Genomic DNA, 20087 nt, shown 5'->3' with positions numbered 1-20087 from the left:
TTTCGAGTCTCCTTTCTCCTGTTCTGTTGTTGACCTCTCCACTCTTTACCCTCGGTCACTGTGACCACCCCCCCACCCCCCTGCTTTGAGAGGTAGACCAAAGGTGAACTCTGAATTAAAAAGCTGTCTGTCACTGTGATGCTATGTTTCTGTGTTAAAGGGTGAAGTGGTGAGGTGTCTGAGGTGAGGAAGCAGATTTGGGCCAGCGGGCTGCGGAGGGGAGACGATGGAGTATGCTTGTCCTCGATTGTGAATGCAGGAAAAATAATCCCCTGGTTTTAGCACTCATGAGTTGGAAGCGGTGTTATATGTGTGTGTGTGAGAGAGTGAGAGAGAGAGAGAGAGAGGGGGGGGGGGGAGAGAGAGAGAGAGAGAGAGAGAGAGAGAGAGAGAGAGAGAGAGAGAGAGAGAGAGAGAGAGAGAGAGAGAGAGAGAGAGAGAGAGAGAGAGGGGAAGAGCTTTATCAGAGATCAAAGGTGTCACTTTGATATAAAATGCTCAGAGATGTGTTTTTAAAGTATAAAGCGGGTTGGCATTATTCCAAATTTGGGTTAGATGTGGGTTAGACTGAATGTGTTTTTGTACATTTGGAACATCTGACTAAAATCAGATGTACTTATGTCGTGTACACACAGGACACACTGATCAGTGTGTAAAGCCGACACTCACCTTGTCACTCACTGTGAGCTTTGCTCTGAACGCCGTAATAGCGTGAATACTTTGCCTGTCTGTGCCAAGGTGACCCAGACACAAGGAAACAGAGCTGGAGACATGAGGTGACTCTGCTAACCCAAAGAGGAGGGGCTCAATGGTGTCAGTGGCCCATGGATAATACCTTCCTGACTTAATTTGGGTTGTGTTACCTGACATGGTATTTCATCTAGGTTGATCACTCTGGGGCCCAATGGCTATCTGACTGATATCCACTGCATGCACTTAGTGGTCATATGACAGTTTAAGTGAGGTTTAATGAAATAAGTATACACAAAAATATACATAATTTATCAATAAAACAAACTCACAAAAACAAGTCAAATTTTAGGGTTAGGGTTAGGATGGATTTTTTTTTTTTTTTAGTGGTCAACATTAGTTTTTGCTTGGTCATCGACCTTTTTTATTTGTGTTTTGGCGCTGAGATAATTCAGCAGTGTGTCAACACATGGGTAATTGGTTACTAGGTGAAAGTAATACATCTTGTCATTGACTTCTGTCCTAGTTGCATTCCACTCATGTCAATAAAAACCTCACTTAGTGGGTGAAAGTGATAAATCACAGGGTTGACTTCTGTCCCAGTGAAATTCCACCGGTATCTATAAAAACATCAGTGTTGACGCTGAGCAGGCACGCAAGCACGCAGGCACGCAGACACACAGACGTGCTACAGATTTTGGTCAAAACAGCTGCAGAGAACCAGGAAGAGGAGCTAATCGAGGGGACCTTGAAGGATATATTTGCTCTCCAGGGCTATGGATGTGTTCAGCTTCCTGCTGTTGGCAGGGCTGGTGCTGGTTCTGGTGTGGCTGTTGACCGCGAGTGGCCGAAGACAATACCGTCTGCCCCCAGGACCCAGCACCCTCCCCCTCATAGGCAACCTGGCCCAGGTGGACAAACGAGCCCCCTACAAGAGCTTCCTTAAGGTGAGCATTCTGGAATGACCGTGACACCCGCATGACAGTACTTGGGTACTAGCCTTTGATAAGAAGTAGTTGAATATTCAACTGGGATTATTGGCACTCAGAGTTAGTCACTGACACACAGTGACTAAGTCTCTCGATGGGTTTGTTTTTCTTGTATAGTGGAGTGAAAGTTATGGGCCGGTCATAACCGTGTACCTGGGCCCCCAGCGGGTGGTGGTCCTGGTGGGTTACCAGGCTGTGAAGGAGGCCCTGGTCGACCAGGCTGATGACTTCACGGGCAGAGCACCCATTCCGTTCCTATTCAAAGCTACCAGGGGCTACGGTAATAGAATCTGTGTCAATGCAAAACAAAGAAACCTCAACAATTACTGTGTTCCACCAACTTGTTTGTAGTCTCTCATTGCACATGGCTGATTCTTTAATGGTTTAAAGGGGTGTGTTTGAGCTTCCTGTTGCTCTTCAAGTTTGGAGGGAGAGTAAGGTCTAAGGGATGTCCTGCTCTTCCTTTCCCTCAGGCTTGGCAATCAGCAACGGTGAACGTTGGCGCCAGCTACGCCGCTTCACCCTGACCACCCTCAGAGACTTTGGAATGGGCCGCAAGGGCATGGAGCAGTGGATACAGGAGGAGAGCCAACATCTCGTAGCCCGCATGGAGGGCACCAAAGGTGTGCACGCCTCAGAAGTTGTACACAAATCTACAGCTGTGGCCCAATCAACATCGTGTGTTCATGTCTGCGGAAGTCACAGTAGAAAGTTTACCTCAGAATCACTGAGGTAACGCCTGGCATGGTGTCGATGCCTGTGTGTTTGGATACGCAGGAACACGTTTGGCATGGTGAGCATACATGGTTTGTTTTCTAATGAGGTGCCGACCCTTTTCTCCCTATAGCCGTGCCCTTTGATCCCACCTTCTTCCTAAGCTGCACAGTGTCCAATGTGATCTGCTGCCTGGTGTACGGTCAGCGCTTCAGCTACGAGGACCCAAGCTTCCTGCGGCTGCTGAAGATCTTCTCTGCGTTCCTGCAGTTTGGAAGCAGCCCCTGGGGGCAGGTATGAACAGAGAAAATGGAACAGCACAGAGGGTTCCGGGGTGGGAGAGGTTGACCCTTGACCTCTGATGCTCGTCTCCCCCGCAGCTCTACAACGTGTTCCCCACGGTGATGGAACACCTGCCAGGGAAACACCACGACGCCTTCGCCAAAATTGAAGAGATAAGAGACTTCATCACGAAGAAGATCGATGAGCACAGGGACACTTTGAACCCAGGGGCACCAAGGGATTACATTGACTGTTTCCTCACCAGGATCAATCAGGTTTGATTGTTCACTCAAAATAACCAGTGGCCATTCAGACATCTAGTGATTATGTGATTTGCGGTATCGTCTCAACTTCAGATCCCAAAGACCTCTGTGTGTTTTGCATCTGAAAAGAAGAAAGTTTTCCCAAGCTTTGTGTTTTCTCCAGTGCTTGTGGGAAGAACATTTAGACAAAAACGCGGCCTGTCATGTTCCTTTTGTGGATCCACAGGAAAAGGACAACCCTACCTCTGAGTTTCATCTGAATAACCTGGTATCCACAGTGTTAAACCTGTTCATAGCAGGAACTGAGACCACCAGCACCACCATCAGATACATCATTATGGTACTCATCAAATACCCCCAAATTCAAGGTATTACAGCAAGAGTCAATGGGAAACATGTCTCGGTTCTGGGCCAAAACCCTGTATTGCTCAGAAAGACTGAGAATTGTTGCTGTCTGTAACTTTCTGTTGAAGCTTCCTGTTTGTCTTGTTGTCTTAGAGCGCATGCAGCAGGAGATTGACTCTGTAATTGGACAAGAGCGCTGCCCATTAATGGAGGACAGGACGTCCCTTCCCTTCACAGATGCAGTGATCCATGAATCACAGCGTTTTATGGACTTAGTGCCCTTTAGCCTTCCTCACTATTCCTTAAAAGACATCCAGTTCCGAGGCTATGAAATTCCCAAGGTGCGACGCTATTTTGACACAAGTATATAAACAATTGTTATCAACAGAGCAATGTCCGATAGTGAGTATGTCTGCCACTGTGACTTTTTGTGTTTGCCCACCAGGGAACTTTAATCATTCCCCTGCTGCACTCTGTACTCAATGAGGAGACACACTGGGAAAAACCCACGTCTTTTAACCCCCAACACTTCCTGGACGAGAACAGCAACTTTAAGAAGAACCCGTCGTTCATGCCTTTCTCTGCAGGTAACACCTACTGTCCTTCTCCCAGGCAGTCTCTTAGAACGTCTTAACCCCAGCGTGTCTGTGCTCGTCTGGTGGCTGCAAATGCTGATGTCTACTGTTTTGTGTAGTACACGGCAACACCACAGAGAGTACAAGCATCTATTGTTTAGTAGATTACAACACCAGAGACAACATTCTCTTTGCAGACTTCGGCTTGTAGTTCGAGAAGCAGTCATATAAACCAGCAGTCATGAAAACAATATACACTCATGTAAATCGTATCATTTATCCAGCCCCCCCAAAAAGTTTTAAGATCATTCTTATTCAAATAGTTCACTCCGATCAACCATGCTGTTTATAAATTCTGCCCCCACCCCCCTCCAGGAAAGAGAGCCTGTGTCGGGGAGTCGTTGGCTCGCATGGAGATCTTCCTCTTCCTGGTGTCTCTAATCCAGCGCTTCACTTTCTCCAGCCCGAGCGGGCCAGACAGCATGAACCTTGCCCCTGAGTACAGCAGTTTTGCCAAACTGCCCCACAGTTACCAGCTCATAGTCACCCCCCGGTGAGAAGTGCAGGAACTGCAAGAGGGCTGTACTAAAACTCTAAGAGACCTGAGACTGTAGTGATGTCTTCCACAGAGGGTGGACTGTCAGTGTGTGAGAGGGTTTGAGGTGTGGGCTGGTGTGTCTTAGTGTGGGACGGGGGGTCCATGTAGCAGTGTATCGGGATAAGAGCGTCTGCTAAATGACTAAATGTAAATCTAGACTGTATCAGTGTTTTGTTTCTATGAGTGCTGAGTACATTTCCCTGTGTGATTTTAGAGGAAGGATGATTCATGGTAAAGAACACAACATGCCCGCAACACAATATATACACTTTATTGATTAAATATGAGACAATTTGCCTAATTGTCTATTGATGTCAACATGAACTTTATTACACACAATGGATGTCATAAAGAAAAAGGTAATGTTTTTTAAATATAATGTAAATGTTTCAAAATTGTTATATATTTTCCTAACTATCCACTAAGATACATCAACTACTAACTTAATTGATGGGGGTTAAATAAATCATTGTAAAGACTGTTTATATACTGTCCAACTGGAAGAAGAAAGTATCAGTTTAAATGATAATGAGATATATAGTGCATTTCCCCCAGAGATGTTGGCACACCAGTGATATTTGTTGAAAAATGTTTTTTTTGTAGTGACACTATAGCCTGGCTTAAGCAACATTCTGAGCATAACACAGGCTACTTACTTCTCCTTTCTACTCACTAATCTAACACATTTTCTGCAGCTTTACTTCAGTTAGCCGAGTAGTTACCTGACAACAATTAATCAACGTCCTTTAAACAGTAACACATTAACTTATTTATCTAAAGTGCAGTCTCTTCACCAAAACCCTTTTTAAAGATTCAATATTATTTCCCCCTAAAACAGCTCACTCTGTAATACACGCATGCACGCACACACACGCACACACACACACAGCTACCCAAGACCTGACAGTGCACAATACCTTATCGCTAATATGGTCTCTCTCTTTTTTTTCTTTTGGAATTCGGTAAGTCGCTCTGGATAAGAGCGTCTGCTAAATGACTAAATGTAAATTCAGAGTCTCCGCTGTCTCCGTGTTAGATGTTGGGGAGGTGATGGTCATATCTGTGTTTGACTTGTTTCTTGATATCAGGTGCTGGTGAGATGTTGCTGCTTTGCAGTTGGGGCAGATACTGGGGCTGGAGACACAGATGTTTTTAGAAACAATACGTGAGGATATGCAGAGAGAGAGAGATAGTGAGAGAGACAGAGTGAGAGTGTGAGAGACAGAGAGAGAGATAGAGAGAGATAGAGAGAGAGACAGAGTGAAAGTGTGAGAGACAGAGAGAGAGAGAGACAGAGAGAGAGAGAGACAGCAATGTTTTTGAGTGGGCCTCTGGAGCTCACCCCTGCCTGCCTGCGCCTGGTGCCCTTGTCATGGCGTCTCCCTGGACGCTCTCCTTCGCGGCCCCAGCTGCCTCCTCCCTCCTCCTGGAAGTAAGGCAGCTCCAGCAGCTCCTCACAGGACAGACGCAGGGAAGGGTCCATCACCAGGCACGACTGGACAAAGGACACACACAACGATGAGGATGACTAGCCCAGTGGGACTATGACTCCCTACGGTACTTCGCTAAACACCCACACATCACTTATGGTTGCTGACGGAGTAAAAGCGCCCACCTTCATGACCGTGAGCGCGTGTGGAGGCACGGCATGAAAGCGCTTCTCCAGGGGCTCCTGTATGGACAACGACACCAATCAGACAACAAGCTTAACCCATCCTGCACTGTCTTTCCACTGCTCCCCTCTCCACACCTGCCTCGAGGCGAGGGGGGGGGGCGTTCACGAGGACACCACCTACCGTGGTGTCGGGCTCAGGGATGCTGACTCCGCTGAAGAACACGTTGGAGTGGAACACCTGCTGGTGGCGCGGGATGAGGTCGCCTGAGGTCAGAGTATCACATGGTCAGCCGTCGGCCAATCGAACGAGAGGGAAACGATCTGTGGTTCGTCTCGTGCGTATCCGATTATCCATGACGTGTCTCTGAATGTTTGCCCCGCCCCCCTTTGAGGTCTACCTAGCGTTCTCCGGATGAGGTACAGCTGGTCTACGTCCGATCTCCCGGGCCAGAGGGGGTTCCCGTGGAGAAGCTCTGCGAAGACGCACCCCAGCGCCCACACATCCACTGCCGGGCCGTACTGGGTGTCACCCACCAGCAGCTCTGGAGCACGGTACCAGCGGGTCGCCACGTAGTCTGTGTATTCGTCCCCTGGCCCCGCTGACACACACACACACACACAGAAAGACACACAGAAAAACGCAAACACACACACGACACGTGCATAAATACCGAGACATTGAATGACACACATGTTCTTTACACACTGAGGGGATTACAAGCCCTGCTGACTGAGTGATCACTGCATGTTACTGTATGGTAACAATGCACTGAAACCAGAGACAGGAGGTAAACAGAGCCACTGACAGACTAACTGGCCGAACGGATCTCTGTCCTCCTCTGCATTAACACTGCACTGAAAGTGAGGGGCCCCCGAAGCAGGCTGCTTGTTGAATTAGTCATCCGAAAGACAGTGACGCTAAACGCACATAAACGTGTGGGTTCTCCACATGGCGTGTGGGTTCTCCACATGGCGTGTGGGTTCTCCACATGGCGTGTGGGTTCTCCGGCATAACCTACTGAGGATCCTGGCGAAGCCGAAGTCGCAGAGCTTGATCACTCCCGTCTTTGTGAGCAGGATGTTCTCTGGCTTCACGTCGCGGTGGATGCACTGTCACACACAGAACGTTAGTGTGACACAGACACACTGTCTCGTGATGACACAGACACACACTTGCTAAGGACAGAGACGACCGAAATAGGGGTAGAAAAGACAAGGACTAGACAGATAAATGGTGTCATGTTTTAGTATCGTAAAGACAGGTATGTCAGACGGGAAACTACAGGTCTAGCATGACACTGAAGCATTCAGAAGCATCTTAGCGTTAAGACATTTATTTAAAAGGCTGAACCTCACGTTGTGTCTGTGACAGAAGCTCACTGCCTGTAGAGTCTGCCAAACTATACTCTTCAACTGAGCCTCAGGGACACTATAGTAAACAAGAAACACGGGGAAACAGCTTGTTATTGGAGTAAATGTACAACCCACATAATGCTCCTATGTTTTCATATACAGTATGTTCCCATTATTTCTAAAAAGGAGTTTGTTGCTTTAATCTGCTCCCTTGTCGCCCAGGTAACCGTTCGCCTGTCTCCCACGGCAACCTGCGCCTTTGTTTTCAGGGGCAGCTAGGGTTTCGACAGCAGAGGCTTGTGGAATAGGGAAATGTAGTCAAGCAGCGAATATTCATTGTGGCCAGGCAAAATTGTGCAGTTCCGCACAACATATACACACTTCCCTTTGTCCTTCACTGTGTGAAGAAGTGTGCAAGGCACATAATAAGTTAAAGGCCCAGGACACTCTATTTTCTTCCTCCTTTCTTAGCTGCTAATCTTCCATGTCTTTTGTCTTGACTAGCAACACTCTGGACTCTATGTAATTCACCCCCAGCTGCCCTCATTGGTCCACTCTGTCACTGCCAGTCAGACAAATGAACACACACATGGAACTATTGGATTACATGGCAACCTGTGTGCAAATGTGATGACTGCATGAAGAAGAAAGCAGATCCCAGAGTTATTATATGTACAGATAACTGTTCTCCGGTTAGGTAGGCTACCTATAAGAAGAAACATATTTTTAAATAAAGGTTTTCAGCTGTTCAAAGTAGTCTTTTTCTTTGTCAGTGGAAAGCACCGACTCACTAGTTATATACTTATAAATACTATATAATAAAGTTTGACTGCATCAAGCTAAGTTCAAACTCGTTTCAAAAATCTCAATTATTAGGAATGATATGCTTAATAAAACCCAATACAATAGCTAAACAAAAAAATGTCCCATCCTTTCCTAAGACTATCTGTCATTAAACTAGAGAGATGAAGACAAACATACCCTCTGGGGTGTCTGTCTAGCTCGTTGAGAACTGTCTGCTCACAGAACTCAAACACCAGATGAAGACGTCTCTTCCTCCGGAACACCTCCAAGAGGTTTACCAGGTTCACGTGCTTCAGCTGCTGCAGGGCCAACAGACAAGCCTGTTGTGTTAGTGTCTGAGTTCAGCATTGTGTAATAATTCAAACTGATAGACGTGATACTGAGCCTGTTCTTTCCTTACCTTCAGCATACGTATTTCTCTGAGTGCTATCTTCTTGATGACTGGATCGTCTTCGGACTCAACAAACTTCTTGATGGCAACTATCTGGCCACTGTCTCTGTGTCTGCATTTGAATACCACGCCGTAGGATCCCTCTCCGATCTTGGCCAGTTTCTCGTATTTCTCCATCAGCAATTTAGTTTTAGATTCAGAGAGGACTGTCATGGGCTGCATTTGTAAGGAAAATTATTTTCCCATATCCGTGATGCATATGAGGCTACCATCTTCATATTTGTACTCTGCAGCCTATGTCACTTTTACATTTTGTACAGAACTTTGTATCGAACCTCGATTCTGGTCATTTCCATTACATTTGTTAACTGGTTCATTCAGTTAAAACGCAACCATTACCGTGCTTCGCCAACACCTGTAGCCTATGGTTTCACACCCGTCCAAATGAGTCCACAAACTCCCAAAGCAATGGGCTTCAAGTCATATTGTTGTTTATGTTGTTGCCTTGTCGGTGTCAAAGACTATAGCTTAATATGAGAGCGAGCTGAGTGATTAGACGCTTATGTGCTCTTCCCTTTTCCCATGGAAACTAGCGCGTCTCTGAGAACAACGGTAAGTCATCCAACGACAGTCGACCGTCACCGTCACTGCAAATTCACACACAGTACATACGTAAACTGCGCATGAAGCTATATAGTTTGCTCAAACCTGTTTGTGGTGAGTTTGTGTGGTACAAAGCCATGAGTAGGCTTTACGTATATAAAGCAATAACTTAAACTCCATAACATATTGTGACTTGATATGCTGGTCTGTGTGATTCGATATGAACTCTTCTGGACATGTTCATGATGTCACAGGTAACCCAGCGAATGAATGGGGAGTATCAGATTTGAGGCAATACATGCTCGATGCAAAAACAAAACTGAGAATACGGTGAAGTTTTTGAGAATACGGTGAAATAGGGAAAACAAACTCAGAAGGACAATTCTGTTAAATGGAGAAAAGCCTCCTGGTCTTTTCTTTTGGATGTATTCTGGTGTGATATGAGGTTTGCCACAAAATAATTCATCAATGATGCAAACTTTTTTTTGCCGAATTTGTTTTGGAAAATAATGTTTCAACCTTCCAAAAAAACATTCACACATTTTTTTCGAAAATATTGTTTCAACCTTTAAAAACGTATTTTTTTAAAACGTTATTTTAAAATTATTTGTTCAACCTTTTTTTCACACGTGAAGTGAAAGGAGAGGAGAACAGAGAAGCCTAGAGCACAGTACAAACAATGCTCTTCAAGTACCTGAAGGGACCTGTGAAAAGTCAATCACACTCGCTATTGTCTCCACTAGGTGGCGATGTAACCCTATAAATTCACTCAAAGGTTGCCGTCTTGTCACACTGTCATAATAAATAATCAATAAAATTATATTATTATTAAATACATTTTTATCAACCTAGGCATTATTATGAGGCTAGGTACTGCCTTGCTGCACAAGGACTATCCTTGTTTGTTGTTCCTCTATGTACTAAATTGTTCCCCTGTAATTTGAGGGGATTTTGCCTGTGTTCCCCCTGTTTTATAGTAACTGTAACAATAACCTTTACTTTTTATTACTTTGTCTTTTATTGGATGCCTTCTTTAAATTTCATGAGACTGATGTCTGTCTTTCATGTATAATATAATAGTTAATTTGCAACATATTAACTTGTCATAAATACAGTACAATTTTGATCTCACTTCCTTGTAGAGACAATACATGGAAGTGATACAGAAAGGAATACAGACCCAGTCCTGTATTTACTCTACATGTGTAGTAGTACCAGTTTACTTCTAGAGCCGTCAGTTCAGAATGGCTCTGCACTTTTGCATGCAGGCGTTTGCCTTGTTTGGCACCAGTTAAGTGAGGTTCTCTGCCAACCAGACACTAGTGCCATGCAAGGCTTGTTGACATGTCAGCCAACACGGTCGTAGTGGCAGACAGGCCCTGAAGTGTGAGAGAGCCTAGTGGTTCTGAGTCGGTCAGCCAGCTCCAGGCTTCAGGCTTCCTTGCATGGACAGAGAACAAGCTACAGAGCTCTGTTCCTAAGCAGATGTTGTACACTGCGACCGTTACCCTCATTTCCTGGGCGGAGAGATCCTCGCTCTATTAGACAAGTAACAGGAACCAGACAAAAAAGAAGAGGGGGGGGGGAAGAAAAGCTAGCTGAACTTAGAGCTTACACAAATCATTTTGTCACCAGCAAGCTCTGACAAGCGTTGGGAGAGAGAGTGCTTGCTGAGAGAGAGAGAGAGAGAGAGAGAGAGTGTGAGGAACGGGAAAAGAAAGAGAGAGGGTCAATTAGAGATAGTGTGTAAAAGCTGTTCTGTCCGGAGCGGGAATACAAGAAGACGAGAAAAGGTGTGAAGTGTGTTCAAGTGAAGGGGCAGCCGCTCAGGACCGGAGAAACGAGGCAGATTCGGGGGAAACGAGGCAGACTCAGGGGCAGAGGACAACAAAAGACACTTTGCAATTTGATCACCAGCGCAGTGTGAAGTGAGAGTGCTTGTAACTCTTCACTCCGGTTTTACCGAGCTACTGCGGCTGTGTCTCAATGTAGGCTCTGGTGGATCCCCTCACCAAGGACGTGCGGCGTACATCTCTTCTGTCTTCTCCCAGGATTGGGCGGAGGCTGCTCTGTTCTTCACATACAGGTACCTGTCAGAATAACTAACAGAATAACAGAGGAAACGTTTTTGATAGTGTCTTATGATAGTTTGGTAAGAGCCCTTTGTTTTTTCACTCATCAGCACACGTTGCTATTGTGAAAAAGAGGTAGTTGCTTTTTGGGAACTATTGAATATTTACAGTAGATACATAACCCATAAATATGACTTTCATTTGAGCTTAAACTGTTTCCTTTTTTTTATGCACAGTTGCTCTTAGTTTGCTGACGGAGACCCGCTTGGAAGACTCTTCTGATCTCAGTGCTTGCCGTTGTGAGAACCAGTGTTTCTGTTAATGCTCTCCCTGACCCTCTATCTGATCGACTCAAGGCTGACTCATTCCCGCTGGGAAATCTATCTTTTGGGCACAGGAAACAAGAGATCATCTGATGGAGCTTCAGAAGGAAACATAAGAGCACACTGTTTTTTGTCTTTTGGAAAGTTTAAGAAAAGATCCCCTTTAGACTATTTGTGTACAGCGTGTACATGTTTGGGTTGTCTAAATAACAGGTGTGTAAAATTGTTAAAACAGCCATACAGAGGTCAAGAGGGTGGAGCAGAGATATTAATCACCCAGCTTTGTGGTGAGTCAGTGATTGAGAGTTGGGTTCTCATACAGCAGCGCATGTATTTGACTACAGCGAAACAGGACTGGAATTATCCCCAAGAGAAACCAGATAGACTCTCTGTGTTGCCATCACCATAGGGACCAGTCAGAGTCAGTCGTTTTTGTCCCGTAGGTCTAACAGACGCTGTGCCTCAGTGGCCTTGAGGATATTTGACAGTTCTGTTTGGCTTGGACTCAGTGTCAGCATCATAACGCACTCACCCAGAGCTGAGTCAGAAGCTGTCTCACTGAGCGTGTCTGTCTGCGGGATTCTCCCCACCTGGCTCCTCCCGTCCAAGGTGATTTCCAGAGCAGCAGTGACAACAGCGGCAGCAGTATTAGCAGCTCCCAGCGCCACAGTGCTGTAATTGTGTTCTGTGGGCTATAAACACCTTGCGTCAGTCGCACCTCTCTCCTGAGTGATTCACTGTTCCCTCCAGAGCACTTGGACAGAGAGAGAGAGAGAGAGAGGGCGAGAGAGAGAGGGCAAGAGAGAGAGAGGGAGAGGAAGGTGTAGAGCTGTTGACCACTGAAGCACAGAGCCACTGAGCTGACAAGCAGAGACGGGCGACCATGAGGCTGGCATGCTTGGCGCTGATGGCGCTGTGTGCGGTAGGCAGCGTTGGCAGCATGTCCACCTGTAAGACCCTGGACCTTGAGCTGGTGAAGAAGAAGCGGATCGAGGCCATCAGGGGCCAGATCCTCAGCAAGCTGCGTCTGCCCAAGGAGCCCGAGGTGGATAAGGAGGCGGAGGGAGAGGAGATCCCGGCCTCGCTGGTCTCCCTCTACAACAGCACGGAGGAGATGATCAAGGAGCACCAGGCCCAAACCTTCTCGCCCCAGCTGGAGGAGGAAGAGTACTTCGCCAAGCAACCGCACAAGTTCTTCATGAAAACAGGCGAGTGGAGAGACTTTATACACACTAACTTCATTATACGTACAGACACGTGAGCGTGAACACACACACACAGACACACACACTGGTTCTTTGAGAAGGAGGCTGGTCATGGTTGAATCCCTGTATGAACGAAATGTAGAAACCTAATATGTAATGCGTAGCAGACTTCACCGGCAAAGTGATTGATTGCCTTTTGGAACTTAAATACCCATAAATTCCCTTTACATGTGTACCCCTTCTGTTCTCTCTCAGACATCTTTAGGCAGTTTGAAAGGTTTAAAGATCAGGCGAGAAATACGTTTAAAAGACCGGGTATTGCATCTGTTATGATGTTGTTCTCTTGGTATTCTTGGCATTTTTACTGTTGTATTGTTTGTTTTGTTGGCTTCATGTGTGTGTAAGCAAAGTCATCTGCTACTTTCCGTTCTTGCACCCCCAATCACGCTCTGGGCAACCGTCCTCGCTGTCCTCCCTTCAATCCGCCCTTTCGAACAGGAAGAAAAAAGAAAAACAAGCATAAATGTGCAATGATGTCTCAAGACCAAAGAAGAACAAAGCCACGATTTAGTTCTGCTAAGACGAATGTCAAAAGAACAGACGACAAACGGGGGCATGGTACAAATTCAGTGAGAGAGAGAGGACATGTAATTCCCCTCTTTCTATCCCCTCTCCCCACTTGGGATATCTTCTGGGGGTTTCCTGTAACATGAGCACTGGGTACTCCCTACTCTGTCACCCCCCCCCCCCCTAACCCCCCATCCCCCCCTTCCTTATCTCTCTTCCCCCTCTCAAGCTCTCTCCCCACCACCATACAAACCCCCTCCCTTCTCTCTTTCGTCCGCCCCCACCCCCCGTACTCCCTTTCCTCCTCCTTGTTGCTGCCCCTCTCCCAGGACTCATTATCAGTGTGTTTGTGACTGGGCAGCTTGGCAGGAAGGAAGGCTGATAGACCTGGGTCTGTGTGTGACTCAGGTCCGGTGGACATGATGCCCAGAGGGGGAAGCTGCTGGGGTTCCTACCTCTGTGGGCTGCCAAAGGCGCAGAACATCCCTTCATTTCTTTATCCTTCGGCTCTGCCCGTCAACAGCACCTTTGTCCTCCGCATAACTTGGAGAGGATGCCTACTTCATTATGTGTGTGTGCGTATGTGTTTGTGTGTGGATGACGTATACATATGGAAATGTGTGTGAGTTTTAGGCAGGGAATGAGATAAAAGAGTAATAACTGCCTTAGCTAATCTAGTCATCTCAAACCAAATAAATTACAAGTAAAGTTACTAAGGATTTAATGACATAATGGCACCATTTTTTTTAACAAACCTGCCCTTCAACCATTTCAACACGTGGTTCTTTCATTCGATGAATACCACGTGTTTTCTGAAAAATGTTGGTGCCTTCAGGGAGGCATATTTGTGTGCATAATACTGAGATGCCTTGATGCCTTTCGGTACCCACCGTAATTTTGAAATGATGCCATCTCCCTCCTAGCCTACAGGCTATGTAATAGCACTATTCAAAGAAAGACACATGCATTCACCATTCACGTACATATGAAATGTTGCGCGGACACAGTAGAGTTATTAAGGAGGCCAGACAGCACTGTGAGAGTGGAGCTATGTGCCCAAACCAGGGTTTAAGGTAAATAGCCCACGCTAGTGGCAATGCCAGGGGTTATTTGGAGATTAAAGAACCCAAGATTTCCTCTACCAGGTTGCAAAGTTGATGCAAGAGTACAGTGGAGTGGGGGGGGGGGGGGGGTGGGGGGGGGGTAGTGATGGGAGAGATGGGGGATGGCATAGGGAACAGGGAAGCAGAGTGGGCTGTAGGAGGGTGGCCCCTAAGCCTACTGAGGACGCAAGTATTTAGCCTGTTGCAGGAATCCTGGTTCCTCCCAGAGGTAATTACAGAGCTGTCTCTCTACCTGTCACAACAGCTGTCCCTGGCTTACCTGGGAGAGGCTTCCATTCAACACACAAATCCTCTCACACACCCAGGCTTGCATACAGGACTAGGATTCCATACTCCTCACCCAGGCAACCCACCGGAGCTAGGGCTCCTCACGCCAGGTTAGCATGGCATGCAGAGTTACGGGATGCTCCCCTATACATCACATCTACCATCCTTTCGATTCTGTTTCACATCCCTGAAGCTCAGAGGTAGATCTTTTACAATGTCTCAGAGGGCTAGATGTGAGTCATCGAATGTTATTATAAATGTCACAACTGATAAGGTCTTCAGATAGGGGAAATTACTTAGTATTTCCTGTTTCTTAAACATGGACCCACCCTCAACTTGTTCCACAACGGTTTATCCACTCCACCCAGAGGCAATGGCTTCCTTGCAGGTGTATTACATGTTTTGATGTGGTGTGTCTCTGCTTGTCTTCTTCATCTCTGGTGTGCAATTATCTGTCTTCCCTTTGCATAGCCTGGGAAAGAGAGTGAAGCTGTTCATGTTTGCTTCTGCCCCATACAAATGCCTTCTTTCTTCTTTAAGTTTGAAGTTATTAGACACGTTTATATGATATGGTATGAGAACTCTGCCTACGTTTATAGTGATGAATATGATTCTATAACATAGTTCTGCCCTTAGCCCTGATACGGCGTGGTCCAGCCAGGTACTTGCTGGTTCTGTGGAAGAGCCAAGTTTCTGTTGCCAGAGTGGGATTGCTGAAGCTGTGGTGGAGCTGAGCGCTGGATAATTCATCCTGACAGGCTTGGGCAGAGTCGAGTGTTTGGGCCTGGGCCAGACCTTGGTCTCCATGCACACACACACACACACACACACACGCATACACCCACACACTCACGCCCACACACAAACATACATGTTCACGCAAACACACACGTCTACAGTGTGTGTCTTCACATGGTGGTGCGTTAAACTGCCTTACTGTATATTCTCACTATGATGTGAACTCTTTCACCTTCCCCTCCCTTTTGCTGCCTCTGTAACTACTCTCTTCCTGCCTCGCTCGCTCCCTTCCTCTCTTTAGGTCTTATCTCTCTCCCTTCTCTCCTTATCGCAGCCTGTTTCTGTTTCTGTCTGACTTGGTTCTGGGTGATGAAACTCCTGGTACATGCCGGAGCGTTCCATCCGTGGGTCGGCTTTGCTTGCGGCCTGGTTCTTCAGGGGGTAAACGACTCCACTGTGTTGTCGCGGACAAGCTGTGGAACAAACGTTGCATGAGAGCACTAATAAAACACAGAAGCACATCTGAGAGTCATGATCAGGCAAGGCCAGCGTTGTGTGCAAACAGGTGAAATGCCCGCTTGTTTGAAAGCTTTCTGTCTAATGGTGTATTGTAAACACCAGCTTCTAGGTCTACAGGTGCTTTCCACGCCATAAATCCCCCGCACTCTCCAGTTCCCTCATGGAAACTGAGTCAATAACTCTGTCACCGTCCCACCTTCAGCGGGCGGAAGCAGCACGGAGCAGCAGCACCAGTTGCTGTTCAACATCACCGACATGCGTGAGAACGTGGGGGACGCCGACCTTCTGTCCAGCGCCGAGCTCCGTCTGCTCATCAAGAAGCCCAACATCGTGGAGGAGCAGAGGCTGGAGCTGTACCAGGGCCTGGGGCCCAATGCCCGATACCTCAACTCACGCTTTGTCTCCAACTCCTTGAAGGACCGCTGGCTGGCCTTCGATGTCACACAGACCCTCAAGGACTGGCTGCAGGGCTCTGGTGAGTGAGTGGGTGGTACCAACGCCCGGCTTCTCGACGAGGGCCCTCGTCCCTTGTCGTGGCCCCTTAACCCCTGCTATTGGGCCCGAACAGAACTGTAGTGTTGTGACACGTGTATGTGTGTGTGTGTTTAACAGCGGAGGAGGAAGGCTTACTGCTGAAATTGTACTGCGAATGTGGGAAACCGGTGGACAGCTTCCACTTCACCATCTCTGGCATGCCAGGGAGCGAGAGAGGAGACCAGGCCAACATGGCCAAGCGCATGCAGAAACCCCACATCCTGACCATGTCCATTCCAATGAACAGCAGCAGTCATCTCACCTCGCGCAAGAAACGAGCCACCACAACAGAAGACACCTGCACAGAGTAACAACCAATCCTACCTTTCCCTCTAAAACATTAGCTTTTACCCTTTACTTTACCTAGTGCTGTAGAATTCATTTATCCGGTTTTTTCATCTACAAGCACATGCGTTTTAACATTGATCTTTTTGTTCCAGAAGGACAGAGAACTGTTGCGTAAGGAAGCTGTACATCGACTTCCGGAAAGATCTGGGCTGGAAGTGGATTCACAAACCAAAGGGTTACCATGCCAACTACTGCATGGGCTCATGCACCTACATCTGGAATGCTGAGAACAAATATTCTCAGGTACACAGCCAAAACACCACTCCTCTCCACATCTGCCAAGTTGACATTGTCAGACTGTGCTCCTTTATATCGTAGCCGGTGACCTCTCCACTCTATAAGCTGTAGAAGAGGTTAAACCATAGTCACATTGTCTCAGCAGAGTGTGAGCAAACAAGACACATGCCCTCTCTCTCTCTCTCTCTCTCTCTCTCTCTCTCTCTCTCTCTCTCTCTCTCTCTCTCTCTCTCTCTCTCCCCCCTCCTCCGTCTCTCTCTCTCTCTCTAACACACAGGCATGATAGTCACCCACTGCATTGTAGCCCTTGTATGTTACTATTACCCTGGCATGGGCCTTGCTGATGTGGCCAGGCTGCTTTGCTGACTGATGCGCTGACATATCTGTCTTCTCCTCCTCCTGAAGATCTTGGCCTTGTACAAACACCACAATCCTGGAGCGTCTGCCCAGCCCTGTTGTGTTCCTCAGGTTCTGGACCCACTGCCAATTCTCTACTATGTGGGGAGACAACACAAGGTACACCCTGACCCACTGTCTCTGCTTGCTGACCAAGCGTTACAACAGATGTTGAGTCTGAAAAATAGTTTGTGCACTTGTGAACCTTTGCGTTTTGGCCATTGGTGCTTTGTTACTGATCACGACTTGTTTTTTCTAATACCGCAGGTGGAACAGCTGTCCAACATGATTGTGAGGTCCTGCAAGTGTAGCTAGAAGCCCTGGGAGGTGTCCTTCACAAGCTCTCTGTCTCCAGAACACAAATCTCATGTGGGAGAATGCAGAGAGGAAGAGGAGCGAGCGAGGATGGATGAATGTGGAGTGAAAACGGAAATGGGTGGACATCATCTGTATCAGCTAGGTCTTAGTAGACCTGCCCTACCTGCAGTAGACCAGACTTATTTATTCTGCTTTGTTAAAGGACAATGACTTTTACACAGATATTTTATATGTTTACATATGAAATATCATGAATATATGCTTTTAAAATTCTAAATATATTTCATTGACTGAATTTATTTATTTGTTACTTTGGACAGATCTTGATTTGTTGTGATGCAGTAACGTGTGAGCAAGGACATATGGGTTTAGACTTCCTTTAGAACAAGGGGACTGGGAAGAGGACTGCCTAGAAGCCAACAGGACCAAAATGTAACCCGAGGACCTTACCCACAGCTGTCTGTTCAGGACTCTCAAACCAACAGACGAACTGTCACCACAGAGCCCTGTTGTGTCGCCCATGCGTGAGAGGACACCAAACCACACGTTCGTATGAAAGACGCAGGACATTTGCTGAAGGTGGTGGTGAGTCACAGGACAGAAGGGTGGTGGTTTTCTTTTCCTGGTCCTTCCCTGACCTCCGTCCCTGCCTCCTCCCTGCCTCCTCCCTGACCTCCGTCCCTGCCTCCTCCCTGCCTCCTCCCTGCCTCCTCCCTGCCTCCTCCCTGCCTCCTCCCTGACCTCCGTCCCTGCCTCCTCCCTGCCTCCTCCCTGCCTCCCCTGCCTCCTCCCTGCCTGCCCTGCCTTCCTGTGGAAGACATCCATCACCAGCAGTCCACAGAGACTGTCCCTGCGCTGAGGTGACTCCTTGCAAGGCTAACGCTGGTGACCAGCATTGGTCATTGTCCAATTGTCCTTTGGTCTCATTCGAACCGTCCATCACTTAGACCAGTATTAGCCAACATGCCTTTCAAAAAGCTCTTTTGTCTGCGAGCTTGTGTCACGTCTTTGACTGCTGGCGTGTTCTCTGGAGAGCTTGTGCGCTGTTGAAGCCGTGAGTAATATCGGTGGTTGTTTTAGTGGTGGCACCATGTTTTTTCCCCTCTGGTTCAGCCTGTTTATGTTTTTAGAGGGATAGGGGGGATGTGGTTGTGGTGTTGATGTTAAGGGAGCACCATTGACTTTATGTACACAATTGCTGTTTTTCATTGCTGTTGTAAATTAGGAACAATTTATTGGCATTTTATTTAAGTACAAAGTAGACTTTTTATGTCTTAATTCCTTGTTTTTAGAGTGGTTCTCTTTGCACATTCCATTTCAAGAGAAGGTGAAAACAGCCCTTTTCAATATCTCACTTTCAGCAATGAGCTTACACAATTCTGTCTTTAAATTTGCACTTATTTTTGTCATTCTCATTTCACTGTAAATATATTTTTGGCAACTTGAAATAAACATTAACGTTGTTAATTTATTGCATTATTGTGGAAGATTTCTGGCGGGCAACGAAAAATGTAGTATAGGCAAGTATTTCCTAAATGTAGAGATGTCTTTCTGTGTGTATGTGTTTGTGTGAACGTATACGTGTGTGTGTGTGTGTGTGTGTGTGCGTGTGGAAGTGGGGTTAGTGATGGCCTGCCAACATCACATTACAGATGGCAAGAGCCAAAGTGTACCTGGTCTCCCCCACAGTAAGGTAAAACAGTGCACTCCTGTTTGCCCTGGTCGGAACAGCACCTGACAGAACAGGAGCCCGAGCAGAGCTGGGAGGGGAGCTGGGATTCACAGGTGGTTGAGGGGCCCAGACTGCCATATTCCCGGACACACAGCCCCATTCCTGGCACTGTCTCCCTGAAGGGGTAGGCCTATTTACTGTCTGTATCTCTCTCTCTCTCTCTCTCTCTCTCTCTCTCTCTCGATCTCTCTTTCTCTAATTCTCTCTCGATCTCTCTTTCTCTAATTCTCTCACTCTCTCTCCCTCTCTTTCTCTAATTCTCTCTCGATCTCTCTTCTCTAATTCTCTCACTCTCTCTCCCTCTCTTTCTCTAATTCTCTCTCGATCTCTCTTTCTCTAATTCTCTCACTCTCTCTCCCTCTCTCTCTCTCTCTCTCGATCTCTCTTTCTCTAATTCTCTCACTCCTCTCTCTCCCTCTCTCTCTCTCTCTCTCGATCTCTCTTTCTCTAATTCTCTCACTCTCTCTCCCTCTCTCTCTCTATCT

At 46.9% G+C, this 20087-nt stretch overlaps 3 protein-coding genes across 4 annotated transcripts; 2 read left to right on the top strand and 1 right to left on the bottom strand.

Annotated features, from left to right (window-relative positions):
- Positions 1-1376: 1376 nt before the first annotated feature.
- LOC136951777 (cytochrome P450 2F3-like) lies at positions 1377-4927 on the top strand. The gene is made up of 9 exons (XM_067246378.1): positions 1377-1637; positions 1797-1959; positions 2153-2302; positions 2527-2687; positions 2774-2950; positions 3165-3306; positions 3437-3624; positions 3729-3870; positions 4234-4927. The coding sequence occupies exons 1-9, from the start codon at positions 1467-1469 to the stop codon at positions 4413-4415; spliced, it is 1476 nt and encodes a 491-aa protein (XP_067102479.1). The 5' UTR covers positions 1377-1466; the 3' UTR covers positions 4416-4927.
- LOC136951779 (cyclin-dependent kinase-like 1) lies at positions 4775-8796 on the bottom strand. Its single transcript, XM_067246381.1, has 9 exons — positions 8629-8796; positions 8406-8527; positions 7428-7500; positions 7091-7181; positions 6470-6670; positions 6253-6335; positions 6072-6128; positions 5799-5951; positions 4775-5590 (listed from the first exon to the last, which is right to left on the bottom strand). Exons 1-9 carry the CDS (start codon positions 8794-8796, stop codon positions 5489-5491), a joined length of 1050 nt encoding a protein of 349 aa, XP_067102482.1. The 3' UTR covers positions 4775-5488.
- A 2118-nt stretch (positions 8797-10914) lies between these two features.
- Positions 10915-18544, top strand: tgfb1a (transforming growth factor, beta 1a). Of its 2 annotated transcripts, none has more exons than XM_067246380.1 (7): positions 10915-11308; positions 11531-12825; positions 16240-16512; positions 16650-16878; positions 17015-17162; positions 17562-17672; positions 17820-18544. In XM_067246380.1, exons 2-7 carry the CDS (start codon positions 12501-12503, stop codon positions 17865-17867), a joined length of 1134 nt encoding a protein of 377 aa, XP_067102481.1. In that variant the 5' UTR covers positions 10915-11308; positions 11531-12500; the 3' UTR covers positions 17868-18544. The 2 variants fall into 2 exon arrangements, with proteins under 2 accessions (XP_067102481.1, XP_067102480.1); XM_067246379.1 differs by having other exon boundaries at positions 17012-17162.
- The last annotated feature ends 1543 nt before the right edge of the window (positions 18545-20087 follow it).

Source organism: Osmerus mordax, chromosome 11 (genome assembly GCF_038355195.1).
Source record: "Osmerus mordax isolate fOsmMor3 chromosome 11, fOsmMor3.pri, whole genome shotgun sequence".
NCBI lineage: Eukaryota > Metazoa > Chordata > Actinopteri > Osmeriformes > Osmeridae > Osmerus > Osmerus mordax.
The sequence above is the reverse complement of the archived record's forward strand: the minus strand, read 5'-3'. Positions and strand labels throughout refer to the sequence as shown.